Source organism: Arvicola amphibius, chromosome 9 (assembly GCF_903992535.2).
Source record: "Arvicola amphibius chromosome 9, mArvAmp1.2, whole genome shotgun sequence".
Lineage (NCBI taxonomy): Eukaryota > Metazoa > Chordata > Mammalia > Rodentia > Cricetidae > Arvicola > Arvicola amphibius.
The window spans coordinates 95,032,154-95,051,922 of NC_052055.2; the positions used below are offsets into that span (position 1 = coordinate 95,032,154).

Sequence of the window (19,769 nt, forward strand, 5' to 3'; positions counted from 1 at the left end):
GCACAGCCACTAGCAGGTAACACACAAGTACAAATCCTTCTCTCACAATCTCCAAGCTGTCGCTACACTTGACACAAGTGTGATTCTTTTTTTTTCATTCTAATGTCTTCCGTATTTCTGTTATACACTGAGGCAAATATAGTTTTCCTTGGTGACAGTTTTTTTTCTCAACAATAGCAATGAGTAGTTTCTATTTAGATGTTTCTACAACAATTTCATATTGTTTTAGGATAGCTCCACTCTTGATGATTTAATAGGGACATCATTGATTCTGTGGATTGTCCTGGGTAGATGGACATTTCAACAATATTTGTTCTTCCCATGGGTGGTTGAACCTCTAAATATATTTATTCTTCCTGCAGGTAGATGAACTTTTAAGCAATATTTATTCTTCCCAAGGGCAGACGGATATCTAAACAATATTTGTTCTTTCCATCAGTGAGCATAGGCTTCTTTTTCATTTGTTTTATTTTCTCCGATTTCTTTCTTCAGTGTCGTATAGTTTCAGCACGCATATCTTTCATCTTTTCAGTTAAATTGATTCCTAGATATTTTAGTTTTGTGGCTATTGTTAACAGGACCCTTTTCTTGGCTTCTTTCCAGAAAGTTTGTTACCAGTTATGGAAAAGCTCTTGGTGGTTTTGCATCCTGCACCTCTACTTCTTTCCTTCTTGGTGTTGGAGCTCACACCCGGGGCGAGCTAAGCACTGACTCTTCCGCGGAACTCCATTCACAGGCCTTGTGCATCCATTGTTAAGAGCTAGGTCACACTGTGCTGCCCAGACTGATCTCAGACTCCTGGGTACGTGATCTCTCTGCCTCAGTTTCCCAAGGAGCTGGAACTGCAAGCATTTGCCACGGTGCCTGGTTCTATTTTAAAAAACATTATGTGTATATGTGTGTGTGTGGGTTGGTGCACATGAGTGCAGTGTCTGAGGTGGCCATAAGAGGGAGCTGGATCTTCTGGAGCAGGAGTGAGCTGTCCAAAGTGAATGTTATCTAGATCTGAATTTTCGATTTTAGGGAAATCTGCTTACATAATGTTCCCAGCCTCGGAAATTATGTGAGATAATGATGGATTTTTGTTTATTTGTTTGGTTTGTTGGTTTTGATCATTTGAGACTGTCTTTCATTATGTAGCTCATGCTTGCCTCAACTTGCCATCCTCCTGCCTCTGTCTCCTGAGAGACAGGGCTACAGTAGGCATGCACTACTACGCTGGGCTTGTGCGTATTGTTTTGAGCAGCTAAATTGGGGAATGGATAATCTGATTCAGAGCAGTAGATAACTAAAGCAATAAAATCCAGTCTGTAAGCCAAGCAGAGAATCTGGAGTTTGTCTCTCTGCTAGGCCATCAGGAGAAATGCTCTCTCTGACTTGAGTGGTGGTGGCTGTAGGGAAAATCCAATGTAAAGAGTTGGAAGTTGTTGTGGCTAGGACCACACCTTTGGGAGCCAGTACGAGCAGCTGTAGCTGCTGTGTAGCTTCCTCCGGGTGTCTGTGGATGGTCAAAATGGAGGGTGCTGACACGGGCTAAAGGGCTAATAACCCCCAAAGCCTCCAGGGAGTCGAGAACTCCAGACAGGTCAATGATGCAAAGATAACGTCTTCTGCAGGGAACTGGGATCCATTGAACTCTTAAAGATGAGCAGCCTGCATTTACAGCCTGGAGAATGCAAGGGAACAGATCTGCAGATGGACTCTTCCACCAGAAAGGTCCCCCTTTCTGCCCAATAAAACTCCAAGTCTCAGGCACACACTTTTAATCCCAGCACTCGGGAGGCAGAGGCAGGTGGATCTCTGTGAGTTCAAGGCCAGCCTGGTTTACAGAGTGAGTTCAAGGTCAGGCTCCAAAACTTCACAGAGAAATTCTGTATTGAAAAACGAAGAAGAAGAAGAAGAAGAAGAGGAGGAGGAGGAGGAGGAGGAGGAGGAGGAGGAGGAGGAGGAGGAGAAGCAGCAGCAGCAGCTTGCCAGGCAGGTCTGCCGTGGCTATGCTGGTGACATTGAAGATGAAGTAAGAGAAGGGCAAGCCAAGGAGGGGAAAGCAGAACCCTCCTCCATCCATATGGAGTTCCCCAAAGCATGGTCAGAAGGGAAAGGACTTGAGTCGAGGTGGGGTTTATTATTTGTTTAGCCTAAAGACATGGGTTGTGACATCCCTGAACCTCGAAGTTCCCATGTGAACATGGAAGCCTTTACTTCCTTGCAGGGCAGATGTGAAAACTAAATGAATTAATGTTTGCAAAGCCACAGTTCATGATAGGAAATCAGCTACAATAACTTCAAAAAATGGCTTTTTAAAAATATCATTTAAATACTCCTAGAATTTAAGGGGCAAAGGGAAGTGGATCTTGAATTCCAGGAAGGCCTGGGCTACACTGGGAGATGCTTTCTCAAAAAAAAAAAAAAAAAAAAAAAAGGAAAAAGGAAAGAAAGAAATATCGCTATTAAAGTTCCATGTTTTGTAAATCTACACTGTGCAGAAAATACTCATCTGGGTGTGTTTACAAAGGGAGAAAGTGTAGTGTGTTTCCGCTATAGACAACTTACTGAAATTGGCTCTCGGCTTCACAGTTCCTCTCTTGGATAGAGTTTTAAGAAAGCGACTTTACCCCGGTCAGCCACCAGGTGGCAAAGTAATTCTTTGCCTCTGCCGTTTGTTTTCCAAACCATGGCAAGTTTGTTAGGAACAACCGGTTCAGTTGCTCATCTAGAAATGGCCAGGAGACTAAGAAACCTCCCTGAGATGTAGAGAAGGTAGAGGCCGAAACGAGAGTTGGAACCATCCCCTCTCAAAGCCTTCCCGTTCTTACCAGGGGGATCTGAGAGTAGACAAATGGCTTCCGTCGGGTGTGAAAAGGAAGATGCCGTGACTCAGGCAGTTCTTCAACCCTTCCGGTGAGCCAGACCTGCTTGGGAATAATCCCATTCTACACGGGAAGGAACTGACTTGTAAGCAGGAGAAACAATGAATTGAAGTCACCTCCGTCTCCCAGCCAATTTAAGATTCTAGGATCCGGAAGACAGACCAGAGAGCGGAGGACGGTTTGGGGATCACAGTACCCAGAGAAGCGCAAACAAGAAGTAAGAACCTAAATGATGCCTTCAGCTAGTACAGTTAGGACAACACGGACAGCAAAAGAACTGACTGTTGCATGCCGGGCATTTTTTCCATCACCGTTTGTGGGTACAAAGCTTAAGGTAGCAGGAAATTTAGTATCATACCAATTGAAACCAGCCTCTCTGATCTCTCTACATCAATTATGTTTGGGTGGCTGTGACCACAGCATCTGCAGAGAACAGCTTAGGGGAGGAAAGACCAGCTGTGGCTCACAGTTTCAGTCTGTGGTGGTGGAGAAGGCACAGTCAAGCATTTGGTTGGTGCGGTCATGGTGAGGTGTGGATTTCAGGCTGTTATCGCATCGGAAGAGGAAGCAGAAAACCCCCAGTGGTTCAGTGCCTCTATCAATAGCATCAACAACTGGGGACCAGGTGTTCAAACCAGGAGCTTGTGGGAGACATTTCCTTTAAAACCAGAATGCCCCCTAATCCTGATTCCTCAGAAGGCTGGATTAGTGCCCTGGTTTCAGCATGGAGTTATAGAATCTGTGACTAGCATTTGTGACTCCATCTTGATTTGTATCCTGGTCTTATGGGGCCCAGTGTAGGAACTCAGTCCAAAATAATAGTCTCCAGTGACTTTTATTTAACAATTCCTAGGACCGGGGATGTAGCTAACTTGATAGAATGAGGCAGGCATGAAGCTCTGAGTTCATTCCTTGGCATCACACAAACCTGGGTGTGGTGGATCATGCCTACAATCCCAGGGTGAGGTGGGAGTGGGAAGGTCAGAAGTTCAAAGTCATCTTCATCTGTATAGTGAGTTCAAGGCCAGTCTGTTTCAAACAAATAAACAAAAACAACAACAAAAAAGCAAGCAAACACCAAAACAAAACCAAACCAAAATAAACAACAACCCCCCTTCCAAACCATACTCACCCAATAAACCAAAACAGCCACCATATTTTAAAGCTCATAGTGCTGCTTTACCCTTAGTAATAGTTGACAAGCAGATGTCTGGGTAGAGATGCCCAGAGGATCTAATTGGCCTTGCTTCTTCTCCCCGCAGGGACCACCCCACCTCTGGCCACAGCATCTGGTTCCCCCTGCCCTTCCCAGCCACTATCTTCTACATCTTCCGGTTTTCTATGCTCTGACCTTTGCTTAAGTACAGGTCTTCCCCCCTCCCCTCCCTGCAGCTGTCCCACACTGCTACAGTCCTAACGGGCTGGTTTCTTAATCTGCTTCCTGGCATTGCTGGTTTCCTTCCTTTTGAGAAAAGTGTTGCTACCAAGATGAAGTTACTCTTACCAGAGCCCAATGAAACCCAAAGCTAGGAGAGCTCAAAGCGTGCGGGAGGATGACCTGCCCCGGATAAGGATTATTTCCAGACTTTCTGAGCACCTGACCAGCATATCCTTCAAAGTCCCAGTGCTGCTCAGGCCTCATGGGTTCCCCTAATCAAAGGTTCCCAGCAGTCTGTATGGCAATGAAAGGACACGCCCTCCAAGGACCTGATGTCTTCAATATCTGTGGCTTTGTATCCAAGTAACGCATGACTTTTGCCAGTAAAAGCATTTTCCTTCTCTACACATGCCTAGTGCACCATTGCATGAATCCTCAAGCATAATTCTTTTGCTCATTTTCAAGTTAATTCTTAATGCTTGTCAATGCTTCTCTGCATGTGTGTTGTTGTTTTTTGAGACAGGATTTCTCTGTGTAACTTTGGTGCCTGTCCTGGAACTAGCTCTTGTAGACCAGACTGGCCTTGAACTCACAGAGATCTGCCTGCCTCTGCCTCCCGAGTCTTGGGATTAAAGGCGTGCGCCACCACTGCCCAACTTCATCTTTATTACTTTCCATAATATGGCCTATGGCACACTCTTGGAAATAGTCTGAAAACTCCCAGAATCTCCTCTTATCGCCCCTTTATCTGCACCTGCACCTGTTGTTCCTCCCCTTCATCTGACTATCATTGTTCTGCCTATACACAGATCCATTCCACAGGAAGAGAAACAGCAGCTGCTCTCTTGGGAATCTGCTGAGGGCATGCCCAGTCAAAGATATGGACCTTAAAATGTGGACCCATGACTATATATAGAGTATGCCACATGCACACACATGATCAAAACAACAAAACTGGTAACTCCTTCAAGAATGGGAAACATAGAATGTGGCTACAGCAGCCTCTCTCTCTCTCTCTCTCTCTCTCTGTCATATATATATATATATATATATATATATAATTTGACAATTTAGTATGTGTTTATAAAGACATATCCCCCCCAGCTTTCCCCCTTCATCTCCCCTGAGATTTCTACCCCTTCTCCCCCAAGTCCACCTCTCAATTCCATGCCCTCTTCTCTTTGTTTAGTTAAAAGAAAAGCTCCCTAAATTCACGTAGTGCTGCCCGTATGTTCACGTCTGTGGGTGCAACCAGTGGCCCACGCCCCCAAAGAAGAATGCGGTCAACTGCCCACAGCTCCTCTGTTAGGAATGGGTCCTCAAACGGTATTTACAGTGGTACCACTAAGTCAGCAAATAAAGTTTGTGTAACTCAGAACCTTGTGAAGTTATAGCAGCCAGGATCCACGGCAAGCTGTGAGAGTTCCAGCTCTCTGAGGGACTGCTTGAGCCTAGGGGTTCGAGACCAGCCTGGGCAAGACAGCAAGCTCAGTCTCAGCAGAAAAAAGGTCCTAACAAAAGTCGCCTGCTCATTCTTTCCTTTCTGTTGGACAGTCTTCAGTGGCTGCATTGTAGTGGCCTCTGTTTTCTTAGGAATCTAATAATGTTACTTTATAACAGTTCATATAAAAAACTATGCACAAATATCCCGACACAGTTAGGATAGCACAGGCAAGCACAGAAACTCTATTGGGAATGAAACAGTTTTTGACAAAACAGGCAGGCATAGCTAGTGTGAAGACAGACCGTGCTCCACATGCCTTACACAAGACAGGCAAACTATAACTGTCGTAACGAAGTTTCCCATAAGTAACTTGCTATTGCAATCAAACAAGAACATCAATAAGGTATTCTAGAGAATTTTACCATCAATAAATACTTCACTGGTGACAGCTATGTTATTAAATATGAAATACAAGGCTTTGGGGAACAATTTCAGGAACACATTTCAATCCTAAAACAACATAGTCACCAAGAGTCAATATGCACCGTGTGGGCATCGACGGCCACAGAATTTTACAACACGCCAGCTCCATAGTCGTTGGAGGCCATGACAAACATAGAGGGGTCTTGGTTTACTTTAGATGTCTCATTAGGAGAAAGCAAAGACTAGCCCCTCTTGGTAATTAGAAAATGGTTGCTGATAATATAGTGAGAGAACCTTATTTACAAACTCAGTTACTTATCACACTTATTCAACAAGTATATATTAGAAACTTGAAGACATTCATCTCTCATAAATGTTCCACAGAAAATCTGGACAGCACATTCATCCAATTTTCTTTTTCATGATGCCTGGAGTCACTCCCAGCGCTTCATGCTATTTAAGTGCTCCATTGGGCTACACCCCAGCCCCGTCAGGTTCTTAGTAATTTCTGTTCAGCACTAAATTAAATACATTTAAGAAGCTCTTAAAAGAAGGGTTACATGGCTCTCACAAATGTGTATATCAGTGATTAACAAAAGACATGTCTCCTTTTTGCTAAGTGTTGCTGTATGGCTCTTTGTTCTTCATTTTGTTAGGGACTCACAGGTGAGATGGCATAAAGAATTTATTTCAGCAAGTTTTCCATTAAATTCTCCCTTTGAGGCAACTGCAGATGCTGAGATAGTTGTAGATGGTTAAAGATTCAGATGAAGTCTCAAGAAATCATACAAAGAGGTTCCATGTTCATTTTACCCAGTTTCCCCAATTTAATATTGACTTAGGTCAAGCTACGGATGCTTCATCACCATGAGAATCTGCCATTATCCACTTATAGTCATGTTTAAGTTATGCTCACCTGTCTCATTCTGTGCCCCTTCCAGAAAAATCACAGCATTCAGAATGTTACATGAATGGAATTAAATAAAGCGAACACTCTACATGGCTTGTTTAATCACTTAGCATAATTTTCTGCAGATTTCTCAAGCTTCTGCTTGTATTAATAATTAGCTCCTTTATGTTACTGAGTAGTATTCTATGGTATAGATAATCCGCCATTTGTCTTACCAGCCACCAGATTAATGGACATCTAGTTGATTTCAGGAGAGAGAGAGAAAGACAGAGAGAGAGAGTTTTGAGAAGAGGTCTTTCTATGTAGCCCTATGTAGACCCAACTGGCCTTGATCTCACAAAGATCTGCTTGTCTCTACCTCCCGAGTGCGGGTACTAAAGATGTGCACCAACTGATTCCGGTTTTCTACTGTTGGATAATTCATGTGGAAGTATTTTTGTTATTTTTTCTTGTGTTTGTGTGTGTGTATGTATTATGCAGCAGTGTGCATGAGGAGGTTAGAGGCCAACCTTGTGAAGCCAGTTTGAATTCTGGTCAGTGGAGTTGCCTGGTAAGAGCCTTGCTGAACCATCTTCTTGGCTCCCTATTATGTAAGTCTTTGTGTGAACACACGTTTTCATTTCTGTGGGATCAATGTCCAGTTTCTGGTTGGTAGACAGTTGCAAATTTAGTGCTTTAGGAAACAGCCAAGTGGCTTTCCAGTCCCTGTTCTGTCTGATGTTCCCAGCACAGCATATATCACTATCTGTCTCCTTTACACCCTTCTTGACATTTGTATATATTCTCAGTGCTAGCCCTTGGCCAGATGTGTAGTCTGCAGACATTAGCATATACTCTCAACACTAGGATTTTGCCAGATGTGTGGTCCGCAGACATTCTGTCACCATCATCTGTCTCTTCATCCTCTTAACAGAGTCCTTTGTGCAATCCAACTTTTACTTTTTAATAGGTCTAAATTAACAAAATTTCCTGTGATGGACTGCACTATTGTTATTGAGTGCAAAAACACTCTGCTGAGCCCTTGTTCCTGAAGTTTTCTAGTTCTTTCTATTGCATGGTAGTTTCACATTCATGTGCTTACACACATGAGCTCCGCTGACTTAGTTTGTATGTAAGGTCTGAGGTTAGCTAGCCCAGGGCTCACTATGGGTATCCACATGCCCTATTACAAATGTTAAAGGCTGTCCTCATATGTTAAACCTCTACCTTTGTAAAATAATAATAATAATTAATAATAATAATTTGGCCAGACAGTCATGGCGCACGCCTTTAATCCCAGTACTCAGGAGGCAGAGGCAGGTGAATCTACAGCCTGGCCTATAAGAGCTAGTTCCAAGAGAGTCTCCAAAGCTAAAGAGAAACCCTGTCTAGAAAAAACAAACAAACAAAAATTCAATGCACCACACTCGATCCATTTCTAGATACTCTGTTTTGTCCCATTGATCTATGCATTCATGATTCTATTAAAAACAAACTGTCTTGAATAGTATTGATATACAATAGATCTTCCCATTGTTTTGACAGATTTCTCCTACTTGTTCTCTTTTTAAAAGAATTTTAAAAACTATTTCAAAGACTACACACCTTGGAATATGTAACTGTGTGCGTATGTGGTGCTTGGGATTAAACAGGGCTTTGTGCATGCTAGGCAAATGCTATGCCACTGAGCTATTCTATAATACAACTTTTATAGTAAGCTTACATATCTTTACCAAAATTTTGCTGGGGCTTTCATAGAAACAAATCCAACCCAGAGCCCAGTTAGGAAGAATTGACCTCAACTCTGTTTTGTGTCTTTTAATTCATGAATATGGTATATCTTACTTGTTTAAGTCTTTGATTACTTTTGTTAGCACTAAAAATATTTTTTCATCATATAGATTCCACACGTAATTTGTTAACTTTATACACCAAATATTTAACTTTCTTTGGAGTGACTGTATACACTTTTAATTTTGTCTGTTTTTTAATACATGGAAATTGGATTGAATTTTGTGTGCTGATCTTGTATCCTAAGACCTTCCTGTGTCCTTTAGGCTTGTTGATGTTTTTTTTTTTAATTTTATTTATTTATTCTGTATACAATGTTCTGCCTGCACACCAGAGGAGGACACCAGATTTTGTTATAGAAGGTTGTGAACCCCCATGTGGTTTCTGGGAATTGAACTCAGGACCTCTGAAAGAGCAGCCAGTGCTCTTAACCTCTGAGCCATCTTCCACCCATGGCTTATTGACTTTTTAAAAGTGGATTATTTGCAATTTTCTGTGTAGATAATCATGTCATTGAAAATAAGGATGTGTTTTTTTTCTTTCTTTCCACTTGGTATGCATTCAATTTTTCTTGCCTTATTGCTATTTCTAAAACTTCTAACTCAGTCCTACACATTTCAATTCAGTGAAAATTCTGTTTCAAGCCCAATATTGTTCTTGCTGTCTGGTCTATTCAGATGTCATTTCTCATAGTTTTGATTTATGGTGTTTCTAAGAGGAACCTGCTCTTCAAAGCTTTGAATCACCATCCATAAAAGGAACCTGATCGTACAGGCTAACAAACAGATACCAGTAATTCAGCCAGGGAAGCAGTGATACTTCAGGGATTGTTATTTGAGATTAATTTATGGAGTACCTTTAACACGTGTTTGCTCTTCTGGCACCCTTCCCTTCTTATTCTAAATTGGGAGTAGCAATAATTTTAAACTTGAAATAGAAAATATCTTTAGCAAAGCTACCCTATGACTATATATTAGAAATAATGATTGTTGGGAACTCTTATGAGCTGGATTGAGTCAAATAAAAAAATTGTGCAGCTTACTAGGTCTCTAGTAAGGAATACTTAAAAATATTTTGGCAACAGAAACTCTGATCATGTCTTACTTTGTTAAACAAAATTGCTTTGTTTTAATAATGTGTATATTTTCTACATTAGTGATGTAATTTTAAGTTATATAACATCCCTGATCCACTAAAGAGAGTTTCTAGCCTTTATGGAAAGATAGAAAGCATGAATACTGTTAGATCCTTTCTGGCCTTGGTGGTGCATGCTTTGGTCCAATCAGGCCTCAGGTAAACACACAATTTCAGTCTAGCATCTTTTAAATGCCAGAAACTCTTGTGTAAATGATTTGTTGAAAAACTTCAAAGTGTGCTCCCTACCCCTGCACTCCTGACACCCCCAGCAGTGACAAGCGGCCTCCAGGCAAGTTTGACATTCTCCTTTATAATCGCAATCTCAGCTGGATGACTATCTGTGCGTGCCAGTAACTCCTTCATTTTAAAACTGGAAAGCGTGGAGGTAGCACCCCATCCTTTATGTGCAGTGAATCCAGGAATCTGAGCTGGGGATACCCACTGGGCCTCTCTGAGCCTCAGCCTCCCTTTCTGAAAGGAACACTAAGGACACACATCTTCCTGGGTGGGGCTTAAGTGAAGTGACTTCTGTTGAGGGTCTGACCCAGGGTTGGGCAGTGAGTAGCCCCCAGGAGAGGTCCTTCTTTTGCACACGGCCTTTGCTTTCTCTATTGACTCTCTCCCCTGTATTCACTACATCATGTGGAAGGAGGTGCTTCTTATTTTGGATGTTGCATCTCATGAATGGTAGAGGGGCACTTTCTACCAGAAATATTAACAGTGGGGACCTGGAAGGTGCTATGCCAAGGTTACCCCATTCTTGTTAATGGTCTGCTCATCCAGAACAGGGTGTGTGCAAAGCTGCACCTTCTTCCTTCACCTGCTATACTACAATAGGGGAAAAAGGCTCCCCAAGTGACCAATATGTTCTAGAAAATGCGTCGGTAATTCTGTGACATCTAGTGAGTAACCTTCAGACAGAAAACCTTCCACCTTGCCCTGAACCCACAGCAACTCAATGTGGTGCACATTCAGCTCTTTGAATGCAATGAGCTTCCATTCAAAGCATCACTTTCGGATAGTAAGTAACACGATGTTCTCATGATACAAGGCAATAACGTGGTACATATGATCATTAATTTTTTTTGAAAGGAAGGAGCAGCAACCACCACTTCTCTTTTGACAACCGTGATTTCCAATAGGGTGTGTCTGGATTGAGTACAGCAGAAACAAAATCTTTCTATGTGAAGTGCCTGTGCGAATGGTGGATCCACAAAGGACCACTCCAGAGAATCTGAAGTCTAGCCCAAGGTTCCCTGTTCATCCTCTCTCATTCTGCTGCAGGATGACAGGGCGGCTAGGCACCCTTCAACAAAGAGACAGCAGTCAGTGACTGTCTGGCTTCTTCACTTCAAAGGTCTTCACTTTAATGCAAAGCCCAGGACTTTTGTGTTACCGTCAGGCCTTCCTGGGAGCTGCTTTGAAGTACTCCTCCCTTGGGATGTCAGCTACACCCCCATACCACCTCTGAAGCCAGACGTGTTCTACCCACATCTTCATGAAGAACCATTCATACTGGCGGGGCCACTTTCTCATCCCTGGATGCCTGCAGAAACAGAAGGAGAAGACCGTAGTGAAACAGTGTCCCTCAGCCAGTCCCAGGGATCTCCCACCTCTAGGCCTGATTTGGGTTTAATCCCCCCCCCCCAAAAGGTAGACACTGATGGTTTGGGGAGCAACGGCTGGGGGAGCCTTAGCAAGGCAGGAAGCTATGGTCTCTATACAGAGGGGCTAAGAGCTCTATTCTGGAGCCAGGCTCTGAGGTGTAAATCCCCGTTCCATAGCGGATGAATTAAGATGCTGATGCTGCATCTATGGCTGTCTCCTCATCTGTCGTGTGGGTGAAGGTGATGATGCTCATCACAGGGCTGTATGGGGAGTAAGAAAGAAGCACAGCTCCCTAGCATTCGGTCCTAGCCAGTGCTCAGTGATGGCTGATGATTGCCAGTGGGAAGCATCAAGAAAGACCTTGTGTGTTTCTGTATGAAAAGTAACAGAATGGCAAGCCTGTGAATGCATCTCCTCCTGGAGAGATTTCCAATCCTGCAGGAAGCTGAGAGTCAGGCAGCGTGGACAGGGAGCTCTGTCTTCCCGTTGCTATACTGACACCTGCCTCCCAAATGCGTGAGGACATCTTTGGAGGCAGGGGCTATAGTTGGTCTGGATTTTTTTTCTCCCAATTTTATAAAAATAAAATTTTTCTTCACATCTAAAGATGTTATAACATAAGTCAAGGACCAACAGCAAACTAGAAGGACACCTGTAACAAAACCAACGCCACCATGGTCTTGATAGAGATGTCTGAGCATGTCTGTGGCACCGGTGGGGCTAGGAAGGCTCAGTTGCTTTCATGGCAAGGCACATGTGGCGGTTGGTTTTATCGCCAGCTTGAAGAGAGACAGGGCCATCTGGGAAGAGGAAACTTCCATGGAGAAAAATGCCTCCCTCAGATTGGCCTATGGGCAATTTCTTAATTAATGATTGATGCAGAAAGACCCAGCCCATTGTGGGTGGTGCCATCCCTATGCAGGTTGGTCCTGGGGAATATAAAAACCAACTGAGCAAGCCAGGAGGAGCGGGCCAGTAAACACTATTCCTTCATCATCTCTGACATCCACTTATTCTTGTCTTTATTGGGACAACCAGGTTTTTTTTTTTTGCTGTATTTTTTTTAATGATAAAGTCTCACTATGTAGCTTAGGTTAGTTAGCCTTTGATTTATTCACTACACAGTCCAGACTGGCTTAAAATTCTGAATCTTTCTGCCTTCCAAATGCCAGACATGCACCACTGTGCTTGGCTTCAGGGAGACCAATTTTAAAGCACCTCCATACCTTGAAAACATGGCTTGCTTGGCGAACTCTAACTCCCCTGGCAGCACTGTGATCATCCGGCCAGTGAGCGTTAACCGGGCACATCGGGGGTCTTCTGGGTCGACGATGTTTTTTCTGCAGAGGAAGAACATTGTTCATGTTTTCAGACAATGGTGACATCAGAGCCGGAAATACCAAGGATTTTTATCAAACATTTAAAATTGTCACATTGCTGATTGTACCACTGCAGATTTTTATATTGTCTGTAACCATTATAACATTTTTTTCCATAGGCAATGTGCACTTTGAGCATATGTTAGACACAACCAGGGCAGTTATAGGACAGTTGAAGTAGTCCAGTCTTGGGTCCACATGCCATGGGAATGGCGGCTTGTCATTGTTACTGTGGTAGCTTGGTCTTTGTGCTAAGGACTTGGTCACCAGCTTTGTGATACCGAGAAAAGATGGTGACATTGAGATGGGGAGGGGAGGGCATCTGACGGTGCGTGGTGATGGTGACATCAGGATGGGGAGGGGAGGGGATCTGATGGTGCGTGGTGATGGTGACATGGTGACATCAGGATGGGGAGGGGAGGGGATCTGACGGTGCATGGTGATGGTGACATCATGATGAGGGTATCTGACATTGCATACTGATGTCCCCATTCACTTGTTATCCAACAGCTCAAGGTGTGTCTCAGGAAACCCACAATCAGAAATTTCCTGACTGCATCTGAGGCTGGGGCTTAGCTCCATCCTCACCGCTTGAGACATCCTACTTGAACTGCTATCTGTCCCTCTGTCCACCTATTCTGACAGTATTTGGGGACTTTCCTCCATTTTCCTGTCTCTGCAGCTGACTCAATCAACATCATGGCCCCGAGGGCCAGCTCACCTGGGAGACTTGCAGTTTGGTGTCTACAGCAACACTTTGATGGGTTCCTTTTTTTAAAAAAAATATTAATTATGTATACAGTGTTCTGACTGCATGTATCCCTGCAGGCCAGGAGATGGCACCAGATCTTATTCCAGATGGTTAAGCCACCATGTGGTTGCTGGGAACTGAACTCAGGACCTCTGGAAGAACAATCAGCGCTTCTAACCTCTGAACCATCAGCCCCCTTGATGGCTGTCTTTTGTACTTTTCTTTATGTGTGCAAGTGTTTTGCCTGCCTGATATCTATGTACCAGGTGCATACTTGGTGCCCAAGGAAACCAGAGGAGTGTATTGGATTGCTTAGAACTGGAGTTGCAGATGTTTATGAGCCACTGTGTAGGTGCTGGGAACCAAACCTGGGTCCTCTGGAGGAGCAGTCAGTGCTCTTAACCATTGAGCCATCTCTCTGGATCTCTTTAACAGGTTTCTCAATATCTTACCGACTGACTGCAGTGATCCTGTATCTTCCTGGGAGGCTACTTTAACCCTTTGCTGGCCATTCCATGACCTACATATATTTCCTTATGTGTATAGATAAATGTACTCACCGTGTGACACAGAAAGCCGGACCTGAGGATTTCTAAATAAGACTGGAATAAATGAACCTGCGTTTGCCAATCGCCAGTTATCAAGGGAAATTGGGATCACTTGGGAAATTACAGCCCAGGAAGGGAAGGTAACTTGTTGTTTATTGTTATTGAATAACTTCTGACATTGTGAAAAGATACAGGTATGTCCATCCATGTTCTGATAGCGCATCTTCATAGCACATTGTTCCCATTGTGACACCTTGTCACCCAAATGAGTCATAAGACCCTAAGGTCTCAGCTTTCTATTGGTTTTCTGTGTCAGAGATGTCCATAAAGAAATTCTTAGCTTGTGAGACCATAAGAACTCCAGCTCAAGAAGGTCTTGCCCCATGCCCTGGAGAGAGGCACGCTGGCCAGAGACGCCTAAAAGAGCTGGGCAGATTCCACCTTCTCCCCACTGTCTGTTTCCATTCTCAAAAATGCCTTTCCCAATCACTGTCTACCTGCCTTCCTGGCCACACTTCGTCCATCCATCTAAGTCTAAACATGGGTAGTTCACCTGGAGCCTTCGAGTCGTCAACCCAATGGCTCCCGTGTCAAGTAAATCTATGACTAAACACATGTGACATTATCCTCTCCTTAGAGTGTTTATTGTTGAAGGGGTGTCACCTTGGGATGGCATACTGACACACTGAAACCTGACATACTGAAACTAAGAAATCATGGGGTCAAAGAAAGCAAACCCGGGTTTACTTATGGACAAAACAGAGCCACAAACCAAGAAACCAAGGCTCATCAAAACTGAAAGCGTGTTCTGAGAGGAAAGCCACTGAGCTGCTCCCAAGTTCAGCCCTCAGAAGCTGATGTGTATCAGGCTGGTATTGAATTTTGTCAGTTCATTGGAATGTTCTGGATAGGAGCAAAGACTGGTCACTCCTGTATTTCTCAAGCCTTGGAAGGCACTGCTAGGTTTCTGAAAAGTGTTCCTCTGGGCAGATTCATTTCCAGACACCGTGTCTGTGTGGCTGCATTGTCAGCAAATTTTTAAGGCTAAGTTAGGAAAGATTCGTCCTGTGCATCTTTCTCTATCTTTCTCCCTACGTCTCCCCCTTCCCTTTGTCTGTTTTGTAACCATTTTGATTTATTTTAATAATTGCATCATGTAATCTTGTCAGATCTTAGAGTCTCAAAATATTTGCCCATCTTTTTCCTTCTTTCTTCTCTTCTTCATTTTCCTTTATAGGAAGACATGAGCAATGAAGCGCCCCTCCCCCACTGCCTCAATGCCATTCTCTTTGTATCTTTTGGAGTTACCTTTAATTTAGTGTTTTACAACTAGACAGTTTTTGTTTTATTACTTATAGTCACCAGCAAGCAATATCTTGCTTTCTGTGTGCTTCGCACAGTGTGCATATATCAAACCATAACCCTGCAACTTGATGTTTTAGCACTCAACTTATGTTGAGGATTTATTTGTCTTGACAGCGGGTAATTCTACTCCAATTGTTTTGATTTTGCCTGTAGTAGTCTATGGTAAAAACATTTATCAAATTTATTTATTTATTTTGCTCTGGTTGCCCCATCTCAATTCAATTCGGTTGTAAATGATTCCGCAATTGCCATTTCTGTCTGCATGTGATTCCCTTGGCATAGATCTGAGCATTGCCGTTGGCTGGTTTGATCTCTTTGGCTTTGCAAAGTGCATTTGCAATTTCTGTTCTAAGCAAGGAGGACCTTGTGGTTATTTATTCTCGCTGACACCTCCTGATATTAACAGAATAAAGTTTTTCCAGCTGAAAGTTTCAGTAGTGTTTTAGTAATTGCCTCTCCTTGATTGTACATAGTTAAACATATAACATGTAGACCATGCCTTTAAGCCCAGCACTCAGGAGCCGGAGGCAGGTGGAACTCTGTGGGTTTTAGGTCAGTTGGTCTACAGATGAGCTGAGCACAGCTAGTGTTAAGTGGTGAGATCCTCCTCCCTGCAAATCCTCATGTCCCTCTGCACACAATTCAGTTCTAAACAGGATTGGGAAGCAGATCTTTACTGCATTTGAGATGAAATATGGGAACTATATTATGCTTGTAGCTTTAAATTGGAAAGGATTTCTTAAATAAGACAGGATGAATAGATCATATAGACTGAGTAGATTTCTTAAAATATCAATTTTGGGGCTGAGGGGATGGCTTAATGGGTAGGAGGGTTTGTTGCACAAGCAAGAGGACCTGAAATTGGATCCCCAGCATCCATGTAAAAGCTGGGCATGGTCCTGCATGCCTGTAGGTCCAGCCCTGGCTGGCAGACACAGGTGCATCTGAGGAGATGCCTGGCCAGACAGCCTAACTAAAATGGTGTGCTTCAGGGTCAGCAAGAGACCCTACCTCACAAGAGAAGGGGGAGAGCAATAGACTCTATTGAATAGAGGAAGACGATCCTTGTTCTTCTCAGGCCTCTGAATAAACATGCAGGGTTGCACCCAGCAACCACACATACACATGTGCATAACACACACACACACGAGTAAACTTTTCCCATGACCAAGATCCGCCTGCCTCAACCTCCTAAATGCTGGGATTAAAGACATCTGCCATTACACCTGGCTCATAACTAAATCTTTTTTTTTTTTTTTTTTTTTTTTGGTTTCCCTGTAGTTTCTAAAGCCTGTCCTGGAACTAGCTCTTGTAGACCAGGCTGGCCTCGAACTCAGAGATCCGCCTGCCTCTGCCTCCCGAGTGCTGGGATTAAAGGCATGCGCCACCACCACTCGGCAACTAAATCTTTTTTTAAAAAAATCTACCCTTTGGGCTGCAGTGGTGGTACATGCCTTTAACCCAAGCACCTGGAGTGCAGAGGCAAGCTGATCTCTGTGGGTTTAAGGCTAGCCTGTACTAAAAAGGTCCAGACTATACCAAGCTATACAGGGAAACCCTGTCACAATAAAATAAAATAAAATAAAATAAAATAAAATAAAAATCCATCCTTTGAGGGTGGGACTACTAAATGAAGCAAATAAAGACACACACTTAGGTTTATGACGTCATAACTATAGAATTTCTGTAGTCTTTACAGTTTCCAGTGATGTGGTTATCTATATGAATAGATTTTTTTTTTTGGCTCATAGCTCTGCAAATGTAGATGGGTATCCAGAAATTGTGAGTGCAGCTTGCTAGCAATGTATTTTGGGTGTCTGTTTCTGTGGGAACTGTTTGGGTACATAGTTTCTAGTCTCTGCACTCTAGCTGGTATTGTTTATATTCACTCTGTAGGATGATGGGGGCAGACATCACCCAAAGAACCGCATCTCAGGTTGGCCATCCTCGGGCCCCATGCTCGTGCACACGTACATGTGTGTGCATCCACATCCCACGAACAGACCCATGTATCATACTACAAACAAGTACATTCTGAGTGGGCTTAGCTGTTTAAATGGGTGAAATGGCATGCCCACACATTGGCAGGACTTTCACACCGCATGGTTGACTTTCAGCCATCGGAAAGTCTCACTACCTCCAATAAACCCAAGACTGAGTCCTAGATGATATTTAACAAGCACTGGATCGCATCCTAGCACCCTTATTATCTTTGACAGGCGGTTGACCTCCTGCTCATACTCAAGCAGAGGGGGTGCACAGGTGTCCAGAGATGGGGTGAAAGGTGCCAGTGCCACTTTCAAGTTCTCCTGCCACCCTTACGGAGAGAGTAAGAAACTATGACAAAAATCAGGAAGCAGAAAACGCAACCAAAATGATACCAGAACTAGCCTGGATGTAGCTAAGGTGGTCACTAGAGGACAATCTGTAGCCCTGAATTATTAGACTTAAATTACTGAACACAGTGAGTATCCCATTCAAGGAGTCAGAAGCAAAGGAAAGGAAAGGAAAGGAAAGGAAAGGAAAGGAAAGGAAAGGAAAGGAAAGGAAAGGAAAGGAAAGGAAAGGAGGGAGAGAGGGACAGAGGGAGGGACTGAGGGAGGAAGGAAGGAAGGGAGAAATTCAGATACCAACAGCATTGACACCAAGGAAGAACAGAGACATGCAACACAGCCCACAATGAATTCTTTGAAAACTGGCAAATTGATGAGGAAAAGAAAGAGAAAGCAGAAATAGTGTGAGAGATGAAAAGAGGAACACGAAGCATGAGCATCAATTCAGAAGGAGAACTTGATAAACATCTTCATGTGAATAAATTTGAAGACCAGGATGAAAAAGAAAAAGATTTTTAAGGTATCTTGCCAAAGGATGCCATAGAAGAATAGACTCAGTTGAAAATGTACTTAGGAAGCTGTTATGGGGCTTAGTGATTTTATCTGTTTGTCATCTAAACAACCAATGACAGAAAACTTGCCATTATGCTTGTGGTTGCAGAGATTTTTTTAAAATATTTATGTATTATGTATACAATATTCTGTCTGTGTGTATGCCTGTAGGCCAGAAGAGGGCACCAGACCCCATTACAGATGGTTGTGAGCCACCACGTGGTTGCTGGGAATTGAACCAAGGACCTTTGGAAGAGCAGGCAATGCTCTTAACCTCTGAGCCATCTCTCCAGCCCCCAGAGATTTCTTTTTTTAAAAAAAACTGCTCCATTGCTTGAGCTCTCTCCTCAATTCCTTCTTTTAATTTTTCCAAATAGATAATAAAATATGTCAGCACTTATTTGAGCAATTCTCTCATAACCAATTTCTATGTTAGTGAGGGTTTTATTTTGGCCCATGGTTTCGGGGATCTCGGTTCATGACAGCCTGCTGCATTGCTGTGGTCTTGAGTGACCCCATGTCACAGTCGAGGATTGTGCTAGAGAAAGCTGCTTACTTCATGGGGGAATAGGAAGCAGAGATCAGCAGGAGGAGAGGGAGGGACCAGGAGCAAAGGCATGTTCCCAGTGGCCCACTTCCTCCAACTAAGGATACCTCTTAAATTTCCATCTCCTAAAATAGTGCAATTGCCTGGAGACCAAGGCAATCATCAATGAGCCCATGGGGGACAATTCTTGTTCAAACAATCACATGCTTAAAGCAAACAGTTGAGACTTGTGCAACTATCCCCACAATCTAATTTATTTATAAGATTATACTGATTTACTTATTTTATGTGTATGGGTGTTGTCTTAGTTAGGGTTTCTATTGCTGTGAACAGACACCATGACATGACACCTCTTAAAAAGGAAACCATTTCATTGAGGTAGCTGCTTACAGTTCAGAGGTTTAGTCTGTTATCATCATGGCAGGGAGCATGGCAGTGTGCAGGTAGACATGGTGCTGGGGAAGGAGCTGTTACATAATGAAATGCAGCAACAGGAAGTAGACTGGGTGTGGCTTAAGCATATGTGAGATCTCAAAGCCTACCTCCCAGTGACATACTTCCTCCAAGACCACACCTACTCCGACAAAGCCACATCTCCTAATGATGCCACTCCCTTTGGGGGCCATTTTCTTTCAAACCACTGTAGGTGTTTTACTTGCATGTATGCCTATGAATCAGTATGTGCCTGGTACCCACAGAGAGCAGAAGAGGGCATTGGCTCTCCTAGAACTGGAGTTACAGATGGTTGTGAGCC

At 43.3% G+C, this 19,769-nt stretch overlaps 1 protein-coding gene across 1 annotated transcript in view; it reads right to left on the reverse strand.

Annotated features, from left to right (window-relative positions):
- Positions 1-11,330: 11,330 nt before the first annotated feature.
- Creg2 (cellular repressor of E1A stimulated genes 2) overlaps positions 11,331-19,769 on the reverse strand; it is a 32,005-nt gene continuing 23,566 nt past the window's right edge. Inside the window, exons 3-4 of the mRNA XM_038341209.1 lie at positions 12,767-12,880; positions 11,331-11,478 (exon numbers count right to left, since the gene is read on the reverse strand). Coding sequence (XP_038197137.1) covers positions 11,331-11,478; positions 12,767-12,880 — 262 coding nt within the window. The remainder of the gene's footprint in view (positions 11,479-12,766; positions 12,881-19,769) is intronic.